General features: G+C 42.8%; 1 protein-coding gene across 5 annotated transcripts; it reads left to right on the forward strand.

Moving 5' to 3' along the window:
• Nucleotides 1-282: 282 nt before the first annotated feature.
• LOC139567989 (uncharacterized) lies at nucleotides 283-15,525 on the forward strand. Of its 5 annotated transcripts, XM_071389636.1 has the most exons (16): nucleotides 283-403; nucleotides 1,671-1,804; nucleotides 2,465-2,522; nucleotides 4,619-4,747; nucleotides 4,956-4,988; nucleotides 5,336-5,467; nucleotides 9,812-9,934; nucleotides 10,133-10,264; nucleotides 10,686-10,769; nucleotides 11,405-11,557; nucleotides 13,140-13,185; nucleotides 13,268-13,319; nucleotides 13,415-13,544; nucleotides 13,867-14,055; nucleotides 14,338-14,510; nucleotides 14,606-15,525. In XM_071389636.1, exons 1-16 carry the CDS (start codon nucleotides 401-403, stop codon nucleotides 14,862-14,864), a joined length of 1,830 nt encoding a protein of 609 aa, XP_071245737.1. In that variant the 5' UTR covers nucleotides 283-400; the 3' UTR covers nucleotides 14,865-15,525. The 5 variants fall into 5 exon arrangements, with proteins under 5 accessions (XP_071245737.1, XP_071245738.1, XP_071245739.1 ...); XM_071389637.1 differs by lacking the exon at nucleotides 4,956-4,988; XM_071389638.1 differs by lacking the exons at nucleotides 4,619-4,747; nucleotides 4,956-4,988.
• Nucleotides 15,526-17,969: the final 2,444 nt, after the last annotated feature.

Raw genomic sequence — 17,969 nt, forward strand, 5'->3', positions numbered from 1 at the left:
TGCCATTGAGGGATTCCACCCTTTTAAAGTAGTCAACTGGGTGGAGATTCCTATGGGTTGTAGCCTCAATAGCGCTGCCCATGCTGTCGCAAAATGGAACAGATATAAAGATGAGTCATCTATCTGTCTCTGGTTAGGAGAATTAGGTCAAGGTCAGGAAAAGGCTTAGCTAAAAAACTATCAACGTTTGATGTCAAATTTGACAAAAGCTGTATCCAGTCTAGATATGACCTTATCAAGTGGGTGATCAATCAAGGTGATGATGGAGAAAGACCTGCCTTTATAGGCACTGCCCCCAGAATAAGTAGATCGCAGGTGCAGCACATAAATGAACCAGTCTCCTCTCTGTTGGGAGTAGATCAGTGAGAAACTGCTTTGTGACAAAAGACTGACATCTGAAATGGTAAGGGCCTTGTCTTATCTGTGGAATAGTAGGACTCCGAGTCTGGTTTGATTGAACATTTAATGTGTTGACTGAATGAGAATACTTGGAAATTTGGAAATGTACCATTCATGCAGCAGACGGTGGGACATAGGACGCCTTCGTTAGCGGCCGTTCAAAAAAGCTGATCAAACAAAGTAGATATTCGTCAAACCGTCATGACTTGTGTTCCAACAGGCCCGTAAGGTTACTAAAATCCGATGTCGCTGTTTTTGCTGCATAATATTTAGAAGTTGTCTAATTACCAATATATTTAGATTAAAGTAGTAACGGTTATCGAAGTTGTTGGCGATGGATGAAGATACTCAAATTTTAAAATCAATCAGATTGACTGAATTATATCACACAATAAAACATTACTTGCATGGACAAACAATTTAAGTTAAGGCATTTGTTGAAGCTCAGGTAGGCCTATTACATTAAACCAGGAGTGCATCTGGTATTTTATGAACGGTTCTTTCACCGATTCGATTCGGCCACCGACGTTCACCAAAAAATCGTCTCAAAAAGAGCCGTCCGTTTGAGAACGACCCATCACTAGGCAACAGCGCACAGATACAGTGCGGGTAAACTAATCTAGGCTACATGATGAGATTATTATGGGTAAGAGCGAGAATACTTTTATCAAGCATTGGTTACCAGAATAAGACCCTTGAATGCATGTAATTTTGTCCATGGCATATTTAATTGAAACTGTAGAATTCCATTCATTCCTATGGAAGACTGTGCCTACTGGGAGTGCCAATTATGGCTGACCTGTTGATTCAAAGCCTTTCAATGGCCAATAATGCATAACATCAGCAATCCAGGGTTTATATTCATTAATGATTTGGTCCCATATTCCTAGAATGCAATGACTACATCAAGCTTGTGACTCTACAAACTTGTTGGCTGCATTTGCTTTTTGTTTTGGTTTCAGATTATTTTGTGCCCAATAAAGTATGGTAAATAATGTATTGTCAGTTTTGTGAATATAAAGTTTCTGAACACTTCTACATAATGTTGATGCTAATATAAGTATATATAATCCTGTATAATGAGTAAGAAAGTTGATGCACAAATATCATACCCCCAAGACATGCTAACCTCTCACCAATAACAGGGGAGGTTAGCATTTTTTTGAGGGGGAGTATTTCTTATCATTCTCACTTCATTCAAGAATAGGTAATCATGGTAGCATCCACATTATGTAGAAATGTTCAGAAACCCAGTCCCACTCCCCCAACAGTCTTCACCTCTGGTGCCCCACCCAATGAATTGCTTTCTGGGCAACCCTGAGGAGAGTGACCCCCTGATGAGATGGAGAATTGGTTCGCCCTCTGTATCTCCGATACACTTGACCCAGGGGTTGGTGAAGGCAGGGTAAGACACTGTCCATAAATCAAGAGATTCAAATCAACCCACCCCCTCTGCCCTCAGAACAGCTTCAATTTGTCAGGCTATATACTCTACAAGGTGTCGAAAGCGTTCCACAGGCATGCTGTCCCATGTTGACTCCAATGGTTCCCATAGTTGTCTGGATGTCCTTTGGGTGGCAGAGCATTATTGTTACACCGGAAACTGTTGCGTGTGGAAAAACCCATCACTGTTAATTCTTGACACAAACCGGTACGCCTTGCACCTACTACCAAACCCTGTTCAAAGACACTTAAATATTTTGTCTTACATTCACCCTCTGAATGGCACACATACACAATCCATGTCTCAAGGCTTAAAAATCCTTATTTAACTTGACTCCTCCCCTTCATCTGCACTGATTTGAAGTGAATTTAACATGTGACATCAATAAGAGATCATAGCTTTCACCTGGTCAGTCTGTTTGGAGAGAGCAGGTGTTCATAATGTTTTGTATACTCAGTGTACATGGTCTTAAATTCCTTTCTGTTTGAGCTGTATTTTCACGTTGTCTCCCATTGACATCAATGCATGGCTAAGTGAACATTCTACTTGAGTGGAAGTTACATTTCTCCCCAGAGTGCATGGTCTCTGAAATGACTTGAATAACTTTTTTACTCCTCTCAGGCCACCTGCTATTGTTGACAGAGAGGAGTCCAGTTTGGCTACACAGGAAATTTGTACGGTGAGACAATTTAAAGCATCAGTGTCAGCTCTAAATACTGTAAGATTTTCACTTCATTCTTAAAGGATTGGTTTTCTACTGGGTACATTAAGTGTACCTGGGTTCAGTTGTGCATCAGAATGGCTACCACGTTTCATCGTCAAATTTATTGTTGTGAACCAAATCATTAAAAGAAAATGGGTTTAGTCATGTTCATTTCACTGAATCTCTCAATGGGACTTGTAAAAGTGTCCCATATAACTGCACCGGGGACTAGTCAGTTGTTATATGGCAGTGTTTCCCAACCCTGGTCCTCCAGTACCCCCAACAATACAGTGTTGTTGTAGCCCTGTACAAACACACCTCATTCAACTCATTGAGGGCTTGATGATTAGTTGAATCAGGTGTGCGTATCAAATGTAATTTATATAGCCCTTCTTACATCAGCTGATATATCAAAGTGCTGTACAGAAACCCAGCCTAAAACCCCAAACAGCAAGCAATGCAGGTGTAGAAGCACGGTGGCTAGGAAAAACTCCCTAGAAAGGCCAAAACCTGGGAAGAAACCTAGAGAGGAACCAGGCTATGAGGGGTGGCCAGTCCTCTTCTGGCTGTGCTGGGTGGAGATTATAACAGATCATGGCCAAGATGTTCATAAATGACCAGCATGGTCAAATAATAATAATCACAGTAGTTGTCGAGGGTGCAACAAGTCAGCACCTCAGGAGTAAATGTCAGTTGGCTTTTCATAGCTGATCATTGAGAGCATCTCTACCACTCCTGCTGTCTCTAGAGAGTTGAAAACAGCAGGTCTGGGACATGTAGCACGTCTGGAGAACAGGTCAGGGTTCCATAGCCGCAGGCAGAACAGTTGAAACTGGAGCAGCAGCACGGCCAGGTGGCCTGGGGACAGCAAGGAGTCATCATGGCAGGTAGTCCTGAGGCATGGTCCTTGGGCTCAGGTCCTCTGATAGAGAGAGCATACTTAAATTCACATAAGACAGGAGAAATACTCAAGATATAACAGACTGACCCTAGCACCCCAACACATAAACTACTGCAGCATAAATACTGGAGGCTGAGACGGGAGGGGTCAGGAGACACTGTCCAGGGTTACAATAAAAATGTACTATTGGGGGGTACTGGAGGACCAGGGTTGGGAAACACAGCATAACAACTGACTCTGTAGTCCCCGGTGCATGGTGTTATCCAGTTGATGCAGAAAAACCTGCTTTTCTATGGACTGCCCTCCGAATAGTAGATTGATGCACACACAAGAATCTCTCCTATTGTGAGTTGAGAAAGGAGAGGGAAGTGTATGAGGTAAACCGTGCTTTATGACAAGACAAATATCCAGTGAAATTGACAGTAGAATACTGGTATTTCTGAGATGGCAAAGGTAAGGGACTTTTTCATTTACCTGTGGAGTTTTATGACAGAAGTGCAATTGATAAGCTTATAACTTTAAGTCGAAACTAACATTGTGCAGCAAGTGTTTGAAAGATGTTTGTAGCTGTCTTTTGTGTCACAAGAAATACATTTTGTTTTTCATACAATCTAAATGCAAAAAGTCAGACTGAAAGTGAAAGGGATGGAATGGCAAGGCTCAGTGTCAACAGCTGAAATATGTCTCGTCCAACTGGATAGACAAGGCAATTACATCCAGGGTTCCTTCTCCACTGCAAAATAAAACAAAGCATTTTTAGACAGATTTAAAACTATTGCATTGATAACATTTTACTTAAGAAAAATTATGCATTTATGGTAGTTGTGTTTTGGGGCTATCATGATGGAACATTCCAAGTGGGAGTTCCTGGAAAGAGTACTTACGTAGGTGCTCAGTTGGTCTTTGTTGGAGGGAGAGCAGGTAACAGGTTGGGTAGATTACAGTCATACCTGAGTTTTCTGAAAGGCCAAGAGTTGTTGCCTGACTAGTATACAGAGTATCTTTTGCCCAAGGAAAGTATTTATGTCAACGTCCTGTTTTTGTTATTTTCTGTACAAGGTTTATTGGCCAATTCGTCCTGTCTGTCTCAATGTCCGATCAGCCGCCTCGGCTTCTATTTCAAACCCACCCATACGGTCTTAACCCCCCCCTCCTCCTCCTCCACCCACAGCCTCCACCTCTGGTGCCCCACTCCAGGAACATCTGTAATAGCAAGCCTGAGGAGAGTGAGCCCCAGAGGAGATGGAGCTGTGGTCCCTCTCCCTCAGACCCATCTGGCCCAGGGGTTGGTGAAGGCAGAGTAAGAGACTGTCAACCATTGACAACATGAGCCCTGGTCAAAAGAAGTCCACTATGTATGGAATAGGGTGCCATTTGGGACCTTATTCCCTATATAGTGTACTACTTTTGACACAGCTATTGACTTGCATTCCTTACTATTTCAACTGCAGTTTTACCTATGACATGACTTACCTGACTTTATCCTCTTGGCCCCCTGGGGAGCATAGGACATCCACCATGGCTCTCCACTTCACTCTTCTGTGAGAGACCTATGGTTTGAAATATACATTGACTCAAATTCATTTATATTTGAACTGCAGTGGTATACTACGATGTACAGTATATAACTATGGTGTGAAACTGTGTTATTGTAAATGTGACTTGTTAGAACCCAGGCACAGCCCAGAAGCTGCCCCCTGTGGCCCAGAATAAGTCATAGCTGAAAGAGTCCTCCACAAGGTGGTTGTGACCCTCATGATGGAGTGTCTGAATTCATTAAGGCATCTCATCTGATGCAGCAACATGCATTCTTCTCTTTTAATTTGCTCTCATACAGTATGAATCTTAACACCCACCCATACATTCTTCACCCACTCCCCCCCCACAGCCTCCACCTCCAGTGCCCCACCCCAGGAAAGTCTATGTTGGCAAGCCTGAGGAGAGTGAGCCCCAGAGGAGATGGAGCTATGGTCCCTCCTCTCCCTCACACACAACTGGTCCAGGGGTTGAGAGAGGCAGGGTAAGAGACTATCCATTATTCAATGGATTGGATTCAACCATTGACAACCAGTCAGGTCACTCGTGATACAAGTCAGTATTCAATGTCCATCCATGTCTGAGGATGTTGGGAAATGAAGTGGAACCTGGCCACTGGGGCAACAGTGAGCGCTGTTACCTTCAAGAAGGTTTCAGTTTTGCTAGGGCATTGGATGGTGTATGGGCGTAAGCATCTGCCCCTGGTGCCAAAGGCTGCATGTTCGAATCCAACGATAGTTTTTTTTCAATTTTTTTGTTTTAAGCCTTAACCATTTGGAGTTAATGCCTAACCTTAACCTTAACCAATTCGATGTTTGATGTTTGAGAAACATGGATGAATGTCTAATTCTGACGTGAGACGGGGCTGGTAGAGACGTGTGAAATGCCTTTCTTGAAGGTCTAACCCCAACAATGCAGAAATCAATAACAATGTCATACTAAAAATAACAAGGTAGAACCAAAAACACACGATATAAAAAGAACACGATAAAGGAAGCATACTATATACAGGCAACTTTCTCTGTAAGCAGAGAAGCAAGAACTTCACTGAACTTTCTGTTTTCCCCATTAACACTAAAAACGTTTCTCTCTACTGTTTGAATTGTGATTGAATCAACACAATATTAGCCACTTTCATTGCAACATACCGAAATGAAATGAACCACGCAAGAGTAAATGGCTTGTTTTGAGGTACATGTAGCGACGTGTGCACATTTGTAAATGTGTTCAAAACTAGCAAAGGATAATTAGCTATTAGCCCAGTTCTAGGTAATTTGTAGTCGGCAATGGGGGAGTGATTGCTTCCTACAAGAGCACAAAACGTGTGCATTTCTGGATATCTTTGGAAAGCTAGCTTTTTTTGTCTTAAAGGGGCAGTGTTGTATTTTGAGACAGGTATGAATAAGCTAAGTAGCCACTAGGCAGAGTGTAGCATCAGTGAGAATGTCTGGTCTGCTGAGCACAGAACACTGAGGCTGTACCCACTTTAGTTTTAAGTGGTAAAGTAGGCTACTGTGGCTATTTCATTATAATGAAGGCCTACTAGAGGGGCTTACAATGGAGATGATGTATCCCATTATATTTTAACATGGAAATGGCTGTTCTATTATTCAGCCTACACTAGCAGCTAATGTGTGGTGTTCAATGTAGGCCTACATTCCATGAGACTTTTGAAAGAAACATGCAGGGCTTAACCTGTTTATCCACTTGTCCTTCAGACAAGGAGGTGACTGAAAATGCTGTGGTGTTTGATGCAAGAAACCACATCGTGGCTCTCGCTTTGATGTCAAGCGCATCTACTCACGACCGTTGATGCTGTAAACACAATCCAGTTCAAAAGGAATGGCACAGATCCATATATGGCAATGGTCTGTTTGCATATAGGCCTACTGCAGCTCTGATTTGGTTATGGCACACAGGGTCTGTGTAGAGTATGGGTCGTGCCTGTCAATGCTATAGAATTCTACTTTGACGCGTTCTGCCTACAACAATCTCTTGCATAGTTTGTTTTTTATTTCGGGTATGTTAAATTAAAAGTGGCTAATATTGTGTTGATTCGATCACAATTCCCACAGTAAAGGGGAAATGTTGATATGTAACACTAAGGGGGAAAACTCTGAACATCACTCCATCTTCTAATCTCATGCTTCTCTGTGTGCACTGATATTTCTACTGTGCTACATTCCCGGGGGAGCTGCGTGCTAGTGCAGGCATGCAGCTCAGAGGGAACATCGGTCCTGAATACAAAGTGTTATGTTTGGGGCAAATCCAACACACACAACACATCACTGAGTACCACTCTTCATATTTTCAAGCATGGTGGCTGCATCATTTATGGGTATGCATGTCATCGGTAAAGACTAGGGATTTCTTAAAGTAAAAATAAATGGAATAGAGCTAATAACAGGCAAAATCTTAGAGGAAAACCTGGTTCAGTCTGCTTTTCAACAGAGACAAATTCACCTTTTGAGCAGGACAATAACCTAAAACACAAGGCCAAATATACACTGGAGTTGCTTACCAAGACTACTTTGAATGTTCCTGAGTAGCCTACTGTAGTTTTTACTTAAATTGGCTTAAATCTATGGCAAGACTTGAAAATGGCTAGGGGTGTGAATACTTTCTGAACGCACTGTGTACAAAACATTATGAACATCTGCTCTTTCCACTACATAGACTATCCAGGTTAAATCTATGATTCCTTATTGATGTCACTTGTTAAATCCACTTCAAACAGTGAAGGGAGGCGGGGGGACAGGTTAAATAAGATTGTTTTAAATGTCTTGAGACATGGATTGTGTACAGTCATGGCCATAAGTTTTGAGAATGACACAAATATTAATTTTCACAAAGTCTGCTGCCTCAGTTAGTATGATGGCAATTTGCATGTACTCCAGAATGTTATGAAGAGTGATCAGATGAATTGCAATTAATTGCAAAGTCCCTCTTTGCCATGCAAATGAACTGAATCTCCCAAAAACATTTCCACTGCATTTCAGCCCTGCCACAAAAGGACCAGCTGACATCATGTCACTGATTCTCTCAGAAACACAGGTGTGAGTGTTGACAAGGACAAGGCTGGACATCACTCTGTCATGCTGATTGAGTTCGAATAACAGACTGGAAGCTTCAAAAGGAGGGTGGTGCTTGGAATCATTGTTCTTCCTCTGTCAATCATGGCTACCTGCAAGGAAATGCATGCCGTCATCATTGCTTTGCACAAAAGGGCTTCATATTGCTGCCAGTAAGATTGCACCTAAATCGACCATTTATCGGATCAAGAACTTCAAGGAGAGCGGTTCAATTGTTGTGAAGAAGGCTTCAGGGTGCCCAAGAAAGTCCAGCAAGCGCCAGGACCGTCTCCTAAAGTTGATTCAGCTGCGGGATCGGGTCACCACCAGTACGGAGCTTGCTCAGGAATGGCAGCAGGCAGGTGTGAGTGCATCTGCACGCACAGTGAGGCGAAGACTTTGAGGATGGCCTGGTGTCAAGAAGGGCAGCAAAGAAGCCACTTCTCTCCAGGAAAAACATCAGGGACAGACTGATATTCTGCAAAAGGTACAGGGATTGGACTGCTGAGGACTGGGGTAAAGTAATCCATTCATGTGTGGGGTTGCTTCTCAGCCAAGGGAGTGGGCTCTCACAATTTTGCCTAAGAACACACCATGAATAAAGAATGGTACAACACATCCTCCGAGAGCAACTTCTCCCAACCATCCAGGAACAGTTTGGTGACGAACAATGCCTTTTCCAGCATGATGGAGCACCTTGCCATAAGGCAAAAGTGATAACTAAGTGGCTCAGGGAACAAAACATCGATATTTTGGGTCCATGGCCAGGAAACTCCCCAGACCTTAATCCCATTGAGAACTTGTAGTCAGTTCTCAAGAGGCGGGTGGACAAACAAAAACCCACATATTCTGACAAACTCCAAGCATTGATTATGCAAGAATGGGCTGCCATCAGTCAGGATGTGGCCCAGAAGTTAATTGACAGCATGCCAGGGCGGATTGCAGAGGTCTTGAAAAAGAAGGGTCAACACTGCAAATATTGACTCTTTGCATCAACTTCATGTAATTGTCAATAAAAGCCTTTGACACTTATGAAATGCTTGTAATTATACTTCAGTATTCCATAGTAACATCTGCCAAAAATATCTAAAGACACTGAAGCAGCAAACTTTGTAAATTAAAATTTGTCATTCTCAAAACTTTTGGCCATGACTGTATGTGTCCCATTCAGAGGGTGAATGGGCTTGACAAAAGTTAAGTTTTTCAAGATCAACAGTTTCCCGTGTGTATCAAGAATGGTCCGCCACCCAAGGACATCCAGCCAACTTGACACAACTGTGGGAAGCAGCGGAGACTAGATGAATTGAGGCTGTTCTGGGGGCAAAAGGGGGGAGGGGGTACAACTCAGTATTAGGAAGCTGTTCTTAATGTTTTGTACATTGTGTATATGAACTTCTGAGGAAGTACAGTTCCCGCTCAGCCCAGTCAAAACTGTTCGCTGCTCTGGCACCCCAATGGTGGAACAAACTCCCTCACAACGCAAGGTCAGCGGAGTCAATCACCACCTTCCGGAGACACCTGAAACCCCACCTCTTTAAGGAATACCTAGGATAGGATAAAGTAATCCTTCTAACCCCCCCCCCCCCCCCCCCCTTAAAAGAGTTAGATGCACTATTGTAAAGTGGTTGTTCCACTGGATATCATAAGGTGAATGCACCAATTTGTAAGTCGCTCTGGATAAGAGCGTCTGCTAAATGACTTAAATGTATATAACTATGGTGTGACACTATTTTATTTTTTTCTTACTGATGTCTTAGAAGCCAGGCACAGCCCAGAAACCGCCCCCTGTGGCCCAGAATAGGTGGTCGGTGGGAAGGAATCCTCCAGAAGGTGGTTGTGACCCTCAGGATGGGGGGAGTGTGTCTGAATTCATTAAGAAGGTATCTCATCTGGTGCAGCAACGCACTTTTCTTTCATTTGCTCTCATATACAGTGAGAGTGAATCCCAACTTCCACTTATGTCCCATTTTCTCTGTCTCCCACTGACATTTAACGTACAACTAAGTGGAAATTCGTCTTGAGCGGAAGTTAGGATTTACGTCAGTGCACTCTCTGAATATTATTGAATGTTATTTCAGTTTGAAGCTAAAGAGGACCAGAACAAGCAGCTGGTGGTGCGTCGTCCTCTTGGCCCGCCTGCCGTCATTGACAGGGAGGACTCCGATCCCGCTCTCTATGAAAAGGTTTTGGCTGCGCAGGAAACTCGTACGGTGAGACAGACGGAGAAAACAGATGTTTAACACTAAGCTTAAGTCAAATAATCGTGTATTGGTCGCGTACACAGTTTAGAAGATGTTATGTTACTAGCTCCTAACAATGGAGTATAATGCCAAACAAATAAGGATTGTCTCAACGAATTCAATTAACAACCCAAATAACACTGGAACAGTAATCCAAATGCAATCTATATGTGTCTATACCGGGATAATTTACACAATATACTGTATACTAAGAATGACCGAGTACAGCAGTAGCTCACTGTAATATATCTATGTCAAGAATCCAGTATATAATACATGTGGTGTGTAACAACAATGTACAGTAGAAATATTAGAATGAGCTATACGGAGAATAAATACTGTGATCTTAAAACTAATACTTGGTTTTCCGAGCTGTACATTGTTCTTCCAGTTTGGGTCGCCTGCCGTCGTTGACAGAGAAGAATCCAATGACTATATCTATGAAGAGGTTTTTGTTACGCATGAAACTCATACGGTATGACAACTAAAGGGATCAGTCAGCCAGCTACAAATACTGTTTAAGTTATTCACATTATACTTAAAAGGTTAGCTAACATGCTAACTAGTTGCAAAGTTGTCTGAGGCGATTTGAACATGCAACTTTTGGGTTGCTCAACATTCACTTTATATGCCAACCCATCCATCCTCCTTTAGTTTTTGCCTTAAGTAACCTTCTGTCTTATGTAACCATACCAAACATTACATATCATATACAATTGAGTGCCCCTGATTTTCGTTTACTATGTTACGTCTAGTCTGAGACCAGCCTGATTTCCCAGGCCCAGATTAAGCTTAGTCCATGATTTATTTTATTTTTAATAATGCTTTTTACAAATGTTTACTCTTGCCCAGAGCAATTTAAAGTAGTGAGTGCATAAAAAAAAAAAAAATCTTCATTGGAATCAAACCCACAACCCTGGCGTTGCAAGCACCATGCTCTACCAACTGTGCTACACGGGACCATTCTCAATGGAGATTCTCTTTTGAAAGAGTTTTTAATCCAGGACTAGGCTTGATCTTAATCTGGGAAACCGGCCCGACGTGTCATACTTTATTACAGGTCAAACAAAGTGTCCTGAAAATAAGTTTATTGTATTTCTATTGTTTTAGGTAGCAGTTCAACAACGGATATGTGCAACCTATGATCACTATGTAAGGCCACCTCCTCCATTGCCGTTAAAGCAGTCACTCCCTCTGAAAGGCAGAATCAAAACACTCTCAATAAGCAGCGTTAGTGAAGAGGAACAAGAAGATAACATCAAGGTATTCCAAGTATGACTGAGAACCTGCTCCGTGATGATTCCCCTGGGTATAGATCTAGGATCAGCTTCCACTTCCCCCGTCCTAACAGTAACAATTAGTGGGGGAAATATGCTAAACTGATCCACGATCAGAATTTACTGAAATTCACCATACACCGTAAAACCTAACCTAAACAGCCCTAACTGGTCAAAAGACAGGAATGAAAACACAACCACTAGCGGCTGTTGGGCCTATGTATAACTATGAACAGCTCAACTAAGCTGTCAGGCATCAATACATTGTGTATTATACACTGCTCAAAAAAATAAAGGGAACACTTAAATAACACATCCTAGAGCTGAATGAATGAAATATTCTTATTAAATACTTTTTTCTTTACATAGTTGAATGTGCTGACAACAAAATCACACAAATTATCAATGGAAATCAAATTTATCAACCCATGGAGGTCTGGATTTGGAGTCACACTCAAAATGAAAGTGGAAAACCACACTACAGGTTGGTCCAACTTTGATGTAATGTCCTTAAAACAAGTCAAAATGAGGCTCAGTAGTGTGTGTGTGTGTGTGGCCTCCACGTGCCTGTATGACCTCCCTACAACGCCTGGGCATGCTCCTGATGAGGTGGCGGATGGTCTCCTGAGGGATCTCCTCCCAGACCTGGACTAAAGCATCCGCCAACTCCTGGACAGTCTGTGGTGCAACGTGGCGTTGGTGGATGGAGCGAGACATGATGTCCCAGATGTGCTCAATTGGATTCAGGTCTGGGGAACGGGCGGGCCAGTCCATAGCATCAATGCCTTCCTCTTGCAGGAACTGCTGACACACTCCAGCCACATGAGGTCTAGCATTGTCTTGCATTAGGAGGAACCCAGGGCCAACCGCACCAGCATATGGTCTCACAAGGGGTCTGAGGATCTCATCTCGGTACCTAATGATGACAGTCAGGCTACCTCTGGCGAGCACATGGAGGGCTGTGCGGCCCCCAAAGAAATGCCACCCCACACCATGACTGACCCACCGCCAAACCGGTCATGCTGGAGGATGTTGCAGGCAGCAGAACGTTCTCCACGGTGTCTCCAGACTCTGTCACATGTGCTCAGTGTGAACCTGCTTTCATCTGTGAAGAGCCCCGGGCGCCAGTGGCGAATTTGCCAATCTTGGTGTTCTCTGGCAAATGCCAAACGTCCTGCACGGTGTTGGGTGGTAAGCACAACCCCCACCTGTGGACGTCGGGCCCTCATACCACCCTCATGGAGTCTGTTTCTGACCGTTTGAGCAGACACATGCACATTTGTGGCCTGCTGGAGGTCATTTTGCAGGGCTCTGGCAGTGCTCCTCCTGCTCCTCCTTGCACAAAGGCGGAGGTAGCGGTCCTGCTGCTGGGTTGTTGCCCTCCTACGGCCTCCTCCACGTCTCCTGATGTACTGGCCTGTCTCCTTTTATTTTTTTGAGCAGTGTATTATTTACATACATGTGGGTTTGTTACATACAGAACCTCCAAAGAATCATCACTAATGACAATTTGACCACAACCATTTGTCAAATTCACATTTCACTCTTTCATTTGATTCTTCCATCAGGATGCAGATTGTCTGATGGAATGGTGGGAGAAGGTGAAAAGTGAACGTGAGCATCACAGCCTCAAAATGTACTTTGTAATTTCCAGCATAGTTTAGGTGTGACTTTAATATTTTCCTATGCCTTTTAGCATGGAAAGATCTGTCTAATGACCATAAACTGGCCAAGAAGGGAGAAGCAAAGTAAGTTATTTAGTTTAGACCCAGCTAACAATGTTTTGTACATTTGAATATTCTGTCACTAACCACCCTCCATACTAATGACCTTCTATATCTAGACTGTTCAAAGAGAAAGCCCAGCGGTTCCAGAATTCATTGCAGTTGTACAACCTCCTCCTGACTAAGCATGGGGAGACCCTAAAGAACCACATCATTAACCTCATCAGCATCGCAGACAACTTAGACAAGGTAGGAGTACTATAGACTACTGCACAGGCAACATAGACAGGGTAGGCGCATGATGACCTACTGTACAGACTACTTAGACAAGGTAGGAGTACTATAGACTACTGCACAGGCAACATAGACAGGGTAGGCGCATGATGACCTACTGTACAGACTACTTAAACAAGGTAGGAGCACTATAGACTACTACTGTACACGCTTGTAATGCCTTTGATTTTTAATGTAAGCCTGTAACTAACATCAATTACCCCCAAGCAGATGATTTAAATACAATTCTACAATTCCATTAGATTTAATTCAATTCAACAATTTAATTCTATCCAAGGTTTCCAAGGGAACCAAGATTGCTGGCATCACCGGGGGCGCCACGGGGGCGGTTGGAGGGGTGGCGGCTGCGGCAGGGGTGATCCTCGCCCCCTTCACGCTAGGGGCATCACTGGCCTTGACAGTGATCGGTGTCGGTGTAGCTGCAGCTGGAGGGGTCACAGGGGCCTCTGCAGCTATCGCTAACAAAGTGAGCTGTTAGAATCCAAACACAATCACACTTTATTTATAGAGCATTTGAAGGATGATGGCACACTTAATATATTAATATGGTTCCTGCTTGATTGGACAGACACCAGGAATTTCACTTGGCCTGGGAGCAAAGTTGGTTTCCCATGCAACTCACTCAGATAAATTCACTAAGTGTTCCATTCGGAACTTAGATACTTAAAAGAATGTTGAGAAGTACTGTGCATAACATCACTGTCCAACTCCTCTTCATTCCAGGAAGTAAATTCTTCATCTCTTTTAGGTGAGCAGTGCACAGGACAGGAAGAAGATTGAGCTGATCCTCCAGGACTACCTGGCCCTGATGGGTGACATTGAAGCCTGCTTGAGGTTCATCAACGCGGGCTTGGAGCACCTGAGGAAGCACAACCTCTCAACCCTCCAGGAAGTCGACACAGAGGCCGTCAGAGTGGTCAGGTATGATCTTAATATACTGCATTTACTTTTGTCTGGAAATATATTGACTTTATTTTTAAAATATTTGCATGTTTTTAAACCTTAACCTAAACCAGGGTGGCCATAGTGACAGGAGTGGGTAGCTCCAGTGCCATAGATGCCAGCAGTAAGGCATCGGGGATGCTCCAAGGCTTCGCTCTGGGCATGGATATCTATTTTACCCAGAAGGATGGCAAAGGTGGCCCGACGCTGAAGAAGGGATTGGAGTCCAAGTTTGGGAAAAAGATACGCGAAGTGGCTCAGCAGCTGAATGAAGGGCTGGATGAAGTGATCAAGGTCAAATATGAGCTAGTTAAAAATAATCTCATCCTCTGAAGAAAGGGAAAGGGGGATACCTAGTCAGTTGCTCAACTGAAATGTGTCTTCCGCATTTAACCCAACCCCTCTGAATCAGAGCGGTGTGGAGGGCTGCCTTAATCGACAGCCCTACACACACACAAATGTGTTTTCCTCAAGGCTTCTTTGGGAAGGGTGATGATTCCAGTGATAATTAAAATGTTGGGGTGGCGGCTCATTGGACTTGATGTTATGCGATTCCATGATTATGATCAGTGTCTTGTGAATTGAGTGGTTGACGGTCAGTAGTTCTCAATTCTCTCCTCAGGGACCCTGAGCAGTTCCAGCGCTATCGTACTTGATTCTGTTAGACACAATAGTAAAACCTATGGAATTTAAAAAATATAACATTGCTATAAAACCAGAATAAAATAACCTTTTGATAACCTGTTTCTTTACAGAACCAATCATTCTCCATGAAGTTTCTATAAATAACCATAAGGGTTCTATATAGCCCCAAAAAGGGTTGTAACCATAGCGGAACCCTTTGTCTAAAACATTTTATTAATGGTTATTTACAGAATATTTTGGTACGTTGTCTACCAGGTTTCAGTTGTGTATCATAGCATCACTAAAACAATTTCCATTGTCAAATCTATTGTCATATAAACCAATGTTGTGAATAAATAATTAGAAGACATCATTTTTTTTCAAATTTCAATTAGTGTCTCAATGGGCCTTGTAGGACTGTATATTATAACTGATAATGTACTCTCCGGTGCAATGATCAGGGCCAGCCCTCCCTTTCGGCAAGATTAGGCCCGGCACTTGATTTTTGGGGAGGCATTTTGACAATTGGCTGCCGCCCTCCGGCGCCCCTGATCCGCTACTACACCGCCCGCTGCAGCCCAGCTCATAGCGTTGCTGCTGTTCCCGCCCCATTCCTGCTTCTCCCGAATCCCACTAACCTTGGTGGTGATGTGTTTATGGGATTATCCAATTGTGAAAAATGTATAAAAATGAATCTGCCAATTTAAATGTTTTTTTTAAATATATTTGTGTGTGTGACAAACGATTTTAAGGCAGTAGCGTACCCTGTTAGTAGCTAGCTAATAGTGGATATGAATTTAGCTAAACGTAATCTATAGAGTTTAAACAATTTGTTACCACGTCTAAAACTGAGAAAAGAGGCACAATCTCTGAACCAAAGACATTTACTGGTGCAATATATCAGCATGCAGCACTGTCCATCAGCCGGTGTGGAGAATGACAGGCCATTCATTCGCCGAAAACGACGAGCCCTGGTTCGCTGATTCTAGCAGCGAAGAGGGCAAACCGGAGGAGTCCCGAGCCATGCACTTCCACCGATGATGACAGTTCTCTGTCTGGACCAGAACAGGTGGTCGCACCAGGCCTAGCCACACCTCCAAACAATGCCGGCGAAGACCATATCTTGGACCCGGACTCAGATTCGTCGCTCCCGTTCCCCGATGACAGCTGTGGTGCTGCTGCTAAATCCGACTCCCAGACAAAAAAACATAAAAGATCCCTGTGAGTGGCCAAAATATATGAATGGATCTTTACGGGTTATGTTAGTGCAGGCTGGACCACATCAGGATAAGGATGGGTATTTCCCAAGAGATTAGGGTAAGCGAAAGTTTTCGGTGGCCCACTACAATAGGAGGATGGCGAACGGGGAGAGAGTGGAGCGACCAAGGTTTGTCTATTCCAAGTAAAACCACGCAGCCTTCTGTTTTTGCTCCTTTTGCTGCAAACAGAATTACATATATAATTGGAGTTTATTTCTTCATCTTCCAAAAAAGAAGAGGTAAACCTACCTGTTTGACAGACACAGCTATCCTCCATAGATGTCGGTATAGCCAAATACTTCAATACTGTCGCATGCACTGATTAAATACCTCCGTGTCTGGGAAGGGCTTGGTGTGTTTGACTTAAACCAAGGCTCGAATTAAGTGATGGTATCACACCCTTTGTTAAAGGGCAAAAAGGATATATATTATTTGCTTTATATTTTGAAATACATAAAATGTATCCAGATGATATCAAGCGTTCTATAACAATGCTTAACTCGGTCATGCCTTATGGGGATATATTAATTCCTCTCTATGACAATCTGAAGCTAAACTGCAGCCAACAATATTCGAGGAGATAAAAAAAAAAAAGAACTTTACTATTCTGTCCCTATTAATTTAGCTTTTCTCTTTCTGAAAGAGATGTTTGTTTAAAACCAGGCAGCTTTTAGGGAAGCAATTATGTTGTTGGGTTATACAACGGAAGAGTAGCCAGCAGTTGAAGTTGACCGGTTTCTGTGAGCTTTTGTCTGTGTGGAAAGGTAACTTTTGAAAGTGCCATAAGAATGTCTAAGATGTAATTATTTTTGTCTCACCTAGGGTGGCAGAGCTTCCGGGGCATTAGTGATTTTATCAATGTAATCATATTGAAAATATTAGGCTATATTATTGACATTGAACTGATTATATAGCCTATTAACGAGATGTTTAATTTGTAGCTTAGGCCTATTAATTGGGCTGCTGTTCTGTTCCTTCTGACTTTTAGCTGAGATAATTTTTGTCTCGCCTAGGGCAGCAGAACGTCCAGGACCGGCCCTGGGCATGATCATGTTGTGGCTCAAGTTAATGAAGTAGAACGTTTGATGCCCTCCGAAAAGTAGATCTAAGCACACAAAATAATAATGATCTTCTATTGTGAGTAGAGAGAGGAAGTGTATGAGAGAAACAGTGCTTTGTGACAAGACAATTCTCCAGGGAAGTTCAGACAGGAGTATAGTTGTACATCTGTGATGGCAAAGGTAAGGGCCTTTTTGTATTTACCTGTGGAGTTTTGTGTCTCTGAGTCTGGTATGATTTAGCCCCCAATGCATAGACTCAAAGGAATGAGCAGACTTCATGAAAGTTTATTTTGTTCAAAAAGTACATACGTTTTTGCCCCAACATACTTTATTATTTGTGCTCACTTAGGGATTTATGTTAAACCTTGTATTGACTACATTAACCAAACATAAATGAATGCATTGCAAAAATAATTTAAAAATAATAATTTTTAAGTTTTATGACATGATGCCTGATTTTAATGCTGCATTTTCAGCCTTACTCAGACAATTGC

Source organism: Salvelinus alpinus, chromosome 2 (genome assembly GCF_045679555.1).
Source record: "Salvelinus alpinus chromosome 2, SLU_Salpinus.1, whole genome shotgun sequence".
Taxonomy (NCBI): domain Eukaryota; kingdom Metazoa; phylum Chordata; class Actinopteri; order Salmoniformes; family Salmonidae; genus Salvelinus; species Salvelinus alpinus.

Coding starts and splice junctions, on each gene's coding strand:
- LOC139567989 (XM_071389636.1), top strand. Junction 4,989..5,335: donor GCTCTCCACTTCACTCTTCT/GTGAGAGACCTA, acceptor CCCCCCCCACAG/CCTCCACCTCCAGTGCCCCA. Junction 10,265..10,685: donor CTGCGCAGGAAACTCGTACG/GTGAGACAGACG, acceptor TTGTTCTTCCAG/TTTGGGTCGCCTGCCGTCGT.